Genomic DNA, 9,796 nt, shown 5'->3' on the forward strand with positions numbered 1-9,796 from the left:
GGCAAAGTAGTTGTTTAGCCGCACGTGCCAATATTGATACCCGAGCAAGCGAAAGATTCCAATATTGAACCGCGAGCGTAGCGAGTGGTTCAAAAAGTGTAATCTTGAGCGTTGCGAGGGTTTCAAGGCACGAAGGTTAAACAAACTTTGCCACCGAGTGAAACACAAAATTTTTCACCACACCAACACGAACAAAATACTGATTATAAAACATGAAAATAAATGAAATCCATCAATTTATTCAATATTTATGATTCAAAATCATCATTTATAGGTAAAATCTAGCAGCCAGATTAAGACATCGAGTTAAAATTTGTATGAAATTATTTTGCCCCCTTGTGGATAAAATGCAATTTTGCTATCTGTTTTCGAATAGCAAAGAGAGCCTTTACCAGTTGCTGTGGTGAAAAAGATTTTCTTAGACCAAAAGAAGAAAAATGTTATGAGTTCAGGTCAACGCCTAAAGAAAAAGTGTTTTTCACCACACCAACTGGTAAAGGCACTCTTTGCTATTCGAAAACGGATAGCAAAATTGCATTTTATCCACAAGAGAGCAAAGTAATTTCATATAAATTTTAACTTGATGTCCAAAGCTGGCTCGGCTGGCTGGCTGGCAATTCACGTATAAATGATGATTTTGAATCATAAATGTTCAATAAATTGATGGATTTGATTTAGTTTGATGTTTTACAGTTAATATTTTCAAAGTGTTAGTGTAGTGAAAAATTTTGTGTTTCACTCGGTGGCAAATTTTGTTTAACCTACGTGCCTTGAAACCCTCGCAACGCTCAAGATTCCACTTTTTGAACCACTCGCTGCGCTCGCGGTCCAATATTGGAATCTTTCGCTTGCTCGGGTATCAATATTGGCACGTGCGGTTAAACAACAACTTTGCCCCCTTGTAAAACAAATAACTATTTAAAGGCTGGCGTCCACTAGGTTCGCCGAGTCAATCGAATCTCAATAATTTGCCTTCTGCAACGCGTTGAATTTACTCCCCAGACAACTCTATTATATTATTGCAAAAAGAATCCGGGGTCTATAAATGACTTTTCGGTGCTTTGCGATACCTAATAAACAATTATTGGTATAATGTGAGCAAGACTAATGTGACTTTTTGTTTCCAGGTCCAATTTCCAGCTGACTACAGCCAGCCGAAATGCAGATTAGATCTCTATTAGTTAATTAATCAGATATAATTTTAAAAGTATTCTCATAACTTAGTGCAATTTTTAATAAAGCTGTGTCGTTAGATGACTGTATATCCCCTTAGACAAGTTCCCGTGTCGAAGCTAAAGATTGATCAGTGTTTCCATGCTTCTATTAATGTAATTAAGTATTATCCTTGTAGTTAGGTTACGATAAATATATTGTGAGCGGTGCAATTTCTTAGTCAAAATTGCAAAAACTGCAGTCAAGATTTTACTTGTCAGTACGATGCGAAGCAAAATTAATTAATCGACAACATACATCAGTGTGGTATTATAGAGTACAGATGTAGTGCGAAAGGAATTTCCTTCGTATTTTCACGAAGGAACGTACGAACGTTGTTATGCTATTTCAGTCAGTCTCAGTACAGTCAAGTGTAAAAATATGGGTGTACACATCTTACTCAAAAATATGTCCTATAGCATCTTAGTCCAGTGTAATAAGAGCGTAGTACCATATTTATGAGACGATTATTTCGATACGTATTTTTGCACTTGACTGTACAAGACGTACTGACACTGTCTGAACTAGCATGACAAATACGAATACGAACATTTCCGGAAAAATACGAAGGATAACCTTTTCGCACAACATCTGTACCGATTTCTTGTGACCTATCTGGCATAGTGTTTATTTATATTTTATAATCGCAAAGGGCGACTAAACTACGCTCTATGAACTCCTAACAAAACTATTCAGTGAAACACTTCATATTTAATTTATAGATAATCGCTAACTATACTTCTTCTGGTCAAAATCCCCCCCCCCCCCCCCCCCCCCCTGCAACTGAGTGCCCTGCAACTGAGTGCCCATCGATACGTCGAATCTTTTTTACGTACCTTCCTACTGTAAGAAAATTGTATGTGCCGATTTCCTGCGTATCGCTCAAATTACTTACGTATATTAAGCTAGCGTCTAGCTCCTAGACCAACATACTTTAACTGTGTTTTGTAAATTGAAAAAATGTGCCAAACTATGACTGTACATATAGATAATACTGGCGTCTGCATACATTTCTAATCCAGAGAATTCTTACAGTATGCCTAATAATTTCATACAATTAGTCATTGTAATTCTAAATGGAAGATTTCACTTCTTATTGTGTCTTAGAAAAACAATTCTAGTTCGATGTCTAGCTGTCTGTCTTAGATATATTAAAAGTTGCAAACATCAAGAAACTCAAAATTATAATGTTATATTATTTGTTTGAACAGTATAACGTTTTAAAGGAAATGTTTCCGTCCCAACGTCATTTAAACACTTGATATTGTAGATAAATTAGTATTACTATTTAAAATCCATTCCAGCACAAAAAAGGATAAATTGAGCACTTGCGTGAATGATTTCTCTTATAACTGAAAAATACTATGACATTGACTATACATATATTTTGAATTGATTAAAATAAATATGCATCAAGATATCATTTTGACATGTTTTTTCCATATTATTATTATCTAAAAATTGCAACCAACTAAAAGAAACATACAATACTAAGTAGCATACACTGCAATAATAATATAAAAATACATGTGCAGACTAAACAAACTAACTGTTCAGAACTCTACACCAAAAATAAGCAATAATTTCTGTAAGCACAATAATACAATTTCTTTCCCTTAAATTTACACTTTGGATAATATGAATTTTACGTATGTAAAGTAGTTTATTTAATTTAATGAGTGGTCAAGTGCTCAAACTAGTTGATACTTTGGAAAAAACTTGAAATAAAGGCTTGTGGTAACTTAAAATTTATTATTAAATTAGATACAAATACGCGTAAATGTAATTTAGGAAATATTTCTTGATGTTGTTGATTTGTTCTGTAAACCAAAGATGTTTATTTTTATGTAATATTCCAATGCAGTGCAAAATGTGTATTTATACCTGGATTATATGTACAATGTTATATGGGTGTAATAAATTACATGCTCAAAATATACTTGGCTTTTCATTGTCCTTATCTACTTTGTCAGTTCCTACTTCGTTTATTAGTAGATTGACCAATTACCAGTCAATATAGTTTTAACCTTACCACTTAAATTAAGGTTCAAATCTTTGCACTTTTTTTTTCAGGATTTTTTAAAATAATTATTTGGCCTGAAATAAGAGGCACTTGCCAAAGACCAAGTTTATCTTTCATACCTAATGACAGTAATGCTTGACCTGACCAAAGAGGATCGAGTATTAAAGAGAATTACTGTCAAAGTAAAATGTGTAATCACAGTGCATAGACTGCCATCTCTCGACACAGGCTTAAAACTTTTAAACCTCAGTTTTGACAATTTGGCCCATATTCTTAGCTTGATATGTTTTAAAATGTCAAATATTAATATTAGCGCTATCTAGCCGAGCGTACCCCAAAGGTGTATCGCCATCTAGCTCACCGTACCTTTTTCTGTATGGTTTTGGGGTACGTTTTTTTCTTAGACTTTATCGGTCTATACGAAGTTATATAGGTCTTTGACCTGACCTAACATTGTGCTAAGGTAAGAAACGTACAGAGATTCATACTCTTCATCATTCATCATTAAATTTATCCATACCATATGAGAAAGAGTTACTCATGGCAAATGGTCATATAGCACAGCTAAGGAGAATGTAGAATGTTAACAATTGCTTTTATGAAATCATATTTACTTTATACAAGAAATGTAACATAAAATTAAGAATTATAAATATGAGAAAAGTATCACAAGCCTTCACTCGCCCCCTCGTAGCGCCAACACCAAGTGGAGAACAGAACCGCCTTGCACCTTGTAGTCCTGGGCTGTTTTTTCATCGTTCCTGAAATCACAAATACCTACTTATTAATGAAGAACAATATTCATTTTTTTTAAATCGCGTATAATGAATTTAAAATACATCCCGAGGTTTCGACGTTGATGTATTTTAAATTCTGTTGACAAGATTTCATAGTAACAAACAATATTATGAAGAACTATTCATTTTTTTTTTACTTAACTAGATTCAATTCTGAAACAATCTGATCTCAATAAGATACATAATAACAATCACTAATTTGTAATTCTAATCTAATTTCCACTTTTCTTGTAATACAAAAAATATTTAGATATTTTACTTAACATATAATGTCAATAAAAATGTATTTAAATTTACTATACTCAACATCAGAAAGAGTAACCGGGTGAGTAGTGCATTCACTTTCTAATTCTTGACATACTGAAGATCAGAGAAGGATTGTTTATATTTCAGACGACTAAGGGACCATTTACACAGAAAACGTGTGAGAAATATTTAATGGCCTATTCATAGACGTTAATTTTATTTATGTAGCTCCAGTGGTAAAGAATGACAACTTATACAAATATCCATGAAAAAAAAATGATATTATTGCACCTTGCAATAAAGATAGGGCATATAAATAATTAATCTAATTACCCTATATTGTATTGTACCTATACAGAGTGTGCAACAAATATAAGTTAATGGATTGAAACAAGTCATTGGTACAACTGAATAGCTAACTTCATAGCCACTATCGAATTGATGTTTACTGGTCCATTCGCACTTGAGTTAAAGAGAAGAAATATATTGGGCAATATAGAACGTCAAGTTTTTAATGATGACTTACATTTGTTTGCCGGAAAATATAAGACGTTGTTGCTGGGGTGGTATGCCTTCTTTTTCTTCCACTCTCTCCTTAATCCTCTCCACTTTATCTGTCGGCTCAATATCAATTTCGATCTCCTTGCCTGTAAGCGTCTACAACAAAATAAGGTTAGTTGCTAAAAATGCTTCGTAATTATACAAGCAATGCGTGGCTCAAATGTTTGGCCTTACCTTTACTTTGATCAACATATTTGAAGTATTTATTTAATTGAAAACTTAAAGAATATGCAAAAATAAATGCTGATTTAAAGCTTATGCGGTATAAATGTTTATTACGGCTTCTCCGCCCGTTTCAATGCAGTTTTTATCTTGACGGAACAGAACAAGAAACTGACAGGAGGTATTACGTTCGAAAATCGACTTATTTGATTAGCACAAACTTCGAATGATAAGTTTTTTATTATATATTATTCATATACTACTCTTTGATATTATTTACCTTGCATAAGAACAGGTAATGAAATAAGACTTTTACTAAAATCATAATTACCTTGCTTTCTAATGTGTTTTAACTCAAGGTAATTGACTCAAACAACTAAATACAAACGACATGTTTTGAACGCTTTCAATTATTTGATCCATGTTCCAAAAGAAATAAAACTGAAAATCATTTAAGCAGTTGTAATAATGACTTCCCATATAATAGTACTGCCAGGCCTGTATGTAAATACAAAAGTATTATAATTATCGGATAAAAATAATTCACTTTTATTCATTATATATTGTACTTTTTTTATTGCCGGTTTTTGGTTAACTAAATAATAAATTTTAAACAACCCTCTATAAAAAAAAAATTAGACACTATTTGTCAATGTCATTGTCTTGTGCAATTGCAAATCAAAATCTTCTCATCACTTCTCATGAGCAGTTTATATTTTGTTTGAAACATATTTATATTTCTAAAGAATACCAATTTCACTATTGATTTTTGGCTGTTTTAACGTGTTCCTCGACAAGGATTCTTCCACATCCTACAGTCTTACTAAATACTTAGACTCCCTATAAAGAAATCCAAATTCGTGCCACCACCTTTAATAAAATAAAATCGAAAGCAATGGCAAATATACTTAAATTCTTTGAAAATCTCGAGAAGATACTAAGTCCAGGTAACACAATCTGATGTGAAAACAATTCTTATGTACTAATTTCTGTAGAAATGTAACATAACCTAACCTAATACTATGTTTCAGAGAGCCAGTCTCATTTTGTCTCCTCAAACTTAAGAACAATAACGAAAGATACAGATACGAAGATTAGTTTTATGGCACTTAGTCAGTTCTTGCAAGACATATTCAATGATATAGATGCCATTGCAACTGAGTTAAAGAAAGATGAAACACTTTTAGTGAGTGTTAAAAACCAAAAAACCCTACGAACATGTTTTCAATTGATAACTTCATTGGGTGTGTCAAGGTGTCTAATTCCAGGTTTAGGAATAAATCTATCCAAAAGATGCTTATCAGCAGCCATTCTTCACCCACTAACCTTGACTGATGAGGAAAAATATGAAATGCTTACAGAGTGCACTGATTTTTTCACTCGGTGCTATGTGGTACCAGTTTTAAAGAATATTATAGTGACACTGCATCTATCTGATTACTTGGCTGCTCTTATACAGTTATCATTTGCTCCTCTGAAGAAACCCGGAACTTATAATAATTTCATTATGACTCAAGAGTTATATGGCAGGCTAAATATAGATAGAAAGAAATATCAAAGAGTGTATGAAAATTTGGTAGAAAATTGCTTTCAGCCAATACTCATGAAAGAGCTATTAGTCCTTCAAGGTGTGACAGACCCCCAGCCTCCTGCTTTTGTCAAAAGGGTTATAGCTAAGGAGATGAGTAGCAGATTGCTAGCCCCTGGAGGCTTGCTCAGCCTCATAAGATGTTTTATTGAGAGTTATGGCATAGATTCTGGATTTGAGTGGAAAAAAATTGACTTGATATGTAAAATAGTGGCTGCTAAACATGGAAATGGCTCTGAAAATGATTACCTCAGTAACATATGTTCACAGTTGAAAAATATTTTAATGTCAAAGAACACACATTACTTGGCAACAGCCATAGCCTGTGTCCTAGTGTTGAACGAGACATATCCGCAATCAGAAGCAGTGAAAGGTTTAGTCAAAAATATATTTCAAACACTGGTTTATGATGAATTATCATTGAGACAATACTTACCGGGCACTATAGCTCTGTCAGCCCTGGAGGTGGAGCGGGCAATCAACATGTTGCATGCATGTGTGTACACCACTAAACTAGAGTGGCCTGCAGCTCTACTGCACCCTAATTTGTATTTGCTTTTTATGATTGGGGTAAAATGTACCAAAAATGTAGAGATGAAAACAAAAATAAAAGAAATACTTTTAAAGTTATTAGAGACACTGTGCCAAAATAATGTGAGGTCTACAATGATCAAATTGCTATTTGGGCATGATGAAGGAAAAAATAATAAGATATCTGTAGAAGAATATGAAGCAGGGATTGCTGTTAAATTTGTATCAGATGTGGTTGAATACCCCAGGAAGGATGCCCTTTCATATTTTATTACTTTGTTCAAAGCTTCAACAAACCTCACTTTTGTACAGGCAATATTTGAAAGTTCATTGCAAATTCTTATTGATTTGACTGAAAAGAGGAAAGAAAACAGAAATAAGAATATGTTGCTAACTCCTGAAGATGGTCCAATTCTCTTAGACAATATTGATGAAAAATATGTAGACATTCTGCAGCTTCTCTCTGAAATATGCACATATCCTAAAGTGATTTCTACTTTAAAAGATTCTCCGGCAGGTGTGCTTAATTTCATAGAATACTTTCTTATGAGAAACTTTGGGAACTCTGATGATGAATGTGTAACTATAGCCTTGGTTTTATTGAATACAATACTGGAAAACTCCAGTGAGAATAAAGATACAGAAAAAATGTTTAACAATATTACTCCGGTGTTGAAGAGAATGGCAGAAGATGAATCGGCGTTAAACAATATCCTGTGTAAAGAGGCTTTATCTTTGATAAAATGTAATAAGCCACAGCAGCCTGAAACAGCCTGTGCTAAAGCTATTGCAGATGTGTTTGACCCGTTGTTGCCAGTCAGGGCTCATGGTATTATAGAGCTCACTAAATTGATTGATGCTAAAAATCCAGAAGCCATTTCTAAGAAACATTTTATATTCTGCCTTTTCCAGGTAAGTGTTGACTGCATATTACATTGTCCTACTTCATTCACCCTTTTTCTATTTAAAGGTTTGTTAAGTATTTTAAAACTAATAATGTTTATTTATTTACAGGATCAATTAAAAGACACTGATTCCTATGTCTACTTAGCAGCAATAAATGGCATAGCATCTCTAGGTTCCCTATGTACTGAAGATGTACTCCATGTCCTATGCAAGGAATTTATTCAGATTGCAGACCAACCTCACATTCAGACCACAAAGGACCAGAACAGTTCGGCAGAACTTAAAATGAAAATTGGTGATATTATTGTAAAAGTTACCAGGAAACTTGGTAGGTATAATTATAAGTATGTATACTACATAAGTATATTTAAATAAAATCTGACAAATCGTCTCCGTCACTAGAAAAAAGCGCCAAAATTAAAAAAAAATGGCGTGAAATTTCATTATTCTTTACAAAATTTAAATTTCGCGCGTTTTTCTAGTGACAAATTTGGTTGATCGGCTATACATATATGAGACAAGTTGATGCTGTCGTTTTCACTCTTTACATTGCGAACTTTGGTTGTTAAAATTGAGTTTTAATGGTTTTTTTCAGGTGAAATTGCGGTAATGCACAAAACGATTCTGCTAAACACAATGCTCAGTGCGTGTCGGCACGAAGACCCTTTCATGCGGGCCTCTGCCCTTTCCAACTTGGCTGAAATTGCTCTGGTCCTCCACTACAGAGTAGGATCCATCATTTATGAGGTAATTACTAATTATACCTATTAATCAACCTAATTATTTTTGATGATATGTCACACTAATTAAAATTAGATTCACCCACCTTAAGCCACGCCTAATTTGTCAGACTGCTCCAAGGTAAATGAATGCGATTCGATCAATGCAATAATTGATAAATTGATAAGAAAGTTAATTTTATTTTTATACTCCCCCTCATGTAAATATTACTATACGCCGATACATGCCGGCAGAATATGCTGAACACCTATTTACTAACCAAAACTGTACCATGTTCTTAGAAATAAATGATTATGATAAGGTACTAACGACTTTCGAGTGCGCCATTTAGTCAACGCTATAGAAAATGACGTCGCTGGGCAGTTACACCAACTCTGCGTCAAACAGCAATCGCCGAATACAGTGATATACATACCTACCTAAAACACAGAACCGTTATTTCAACTCACATACCGCCTGAACGTCTTATGCATTTTTATTGCACATTTACCTATTTCTAACAAAAATGAACCTTAATGGAACGCTAGAAGGATATTTTTGCTCGGCAGTGTATGCCACAGCAAATTTGATTCTATTTTTAGCAGATCCATGTCTTCAATATCTGGGTTTGAAAATTACTAAATATAGGAAGTGTCTACGTTTTCTATTTGATTTTTTACCACCGCACACACAAATAAAAAAGTTGCGTTTTGTTTATTGTAGATACTTCTATGCGTTTGGAGTATCATAGAAACGGATCCAGCTGTCGAGTGTCGCCGGGCAGCCGTCATGGTCATATCAAGCCTACTGAAAGGCCTCGGTAAGGACACTCTCATAGAACTGAAGGACAACCTGCTACCTATATACAGGACTCTAAAAGACCTATACAGAGACCCCGACGAAGACCCTACAGTAAGACTACACGCTCAAATAGCTCTTGAAGAGCTCAATGATATCGTCAAGCAGTTCTTAACTCCTACACTATCCATGGATCGATCTTTTGTCTTAGGTGAAACTAAGGATATTGTTTTTAAATAAAATTGCGACGGT

The 9,796-nt window shown here is 33.9% G+C and overlaps 3 protein-coding genes across 3 annotated transcripts in view; 2 read left to right on the forward strand and 1 right to left on the reverse strand.

Moving 5' to 3' along the window:
• The window catches only part of LOC125227142 (ubiquitin-conjugating enzyme E2Q-like protein CG4502), a 61,759-nt gene extending 58,610 nt beyond the window's left edge, over positions 1-3,149 (forward strand). The window contains exon 6 of the mRNA XM_048131363.1: positions 1,128-3,149. The gene's annotated coding sequence lies outside the window, so the exon portion shown is untranslated. The remainder of the gene's footprint in view (positions 1-1,127) is intronic.
• A 680-nt stretch (positions 3,150-3,829) lies between these two features.
• On the reverse strand, positions 3,830-5,163 carry LOC125227143 (NEDD8). Its single transcript, XM_048131364.1, has 3 exons — positions 5,014-5,163; positions 4,805-4,935; positions 3,830-3,996 (listed from the first exon to the last, which is right to left on the reverse strand). The coding sequence occupies exons 1-3, from the start codon at positions 5,029-5,031 to the stop codon at positions 3,912-3,914; spliced, it is 234 nt and encodes a 77-aa protein (XP_047987321.1). The 5' UTR covers positions 5,032-5,163; the 3' UTR covers positions 3,830-3,911.
• Positions 5,164-5,692: 529 nt separating this feature from the next.
• Positions 5,693-9,794, forward strand: LOC125227268 (transport and Golgi organization protein 6). Its single transcript, XM_048131528.1, has 5 exons — positions 5,693-5,948; positions 6,033-8,032; positions 8,135-8,354; positions 8,622-8,773; positions 9,470-9,794. The coding sequence occupies exons 1-5, from the start codon at positions 5,897-5,899 to the stop codon at positions 9,782-9,784; spliced, it is 2,739 nt and encodes a 912-aa protein (XP_047987485.1). The 5' UTR covers positions 5,693-5,896; the 3' UTR covers positions 9,785-9,794.
• Positions 9,795-9,796: the final 2 nt, after the last annotated feature.

This window comes from Leguminivora glycinivorella, chromosome 6 (genome assembly GCF_023078275.1).
Source record: "Leguminivora glycinivorella isolate SPB_JAAS2020 chromosome 6, LegGlyc_1.1, whole genome shotgun sequence".
Lineage (NCBI taxonomy): Eukaryota > Metazoa > Arthropoda > Insecta > Lepidoptera > Tortricidae > Leguminivora > Leguminivora glycinivorella.

Bases quoted from the DNA above. Each gene is read 5' to 3' on its own strand.
- LOC125227268 (XM_048131528.1), top strand. From the start codon at position 5,897: ATGGCAAATATACTTAAATTCTTTGAAAATCTCGAGAAGATACTAAGT. The intron at 5,949-6,032 runs GTAACACAATCT...ACTATGTTTCAG, and splicing joins CGAGAAGATACTAAGTCCAG to AGAGCCAGTCTCATTTTGTC. The intron at 8,033-8,134 runs GTAAGTGTTGAC...ATTTATTTACAG, and splicing joins TTATATTCTGCCTTTTCCAG to GATCAATTAAAAGACACTGA.
- LOC125227143 (XM_048131364.1), bottom strand. The intron at 3,997-4,804 runs GTAAGTCATCAT...TTGTGATTTCAG, and splicing joins ATATTTTCCGGCAAACAAAT to GAACGATGAAAAAACAGCCC.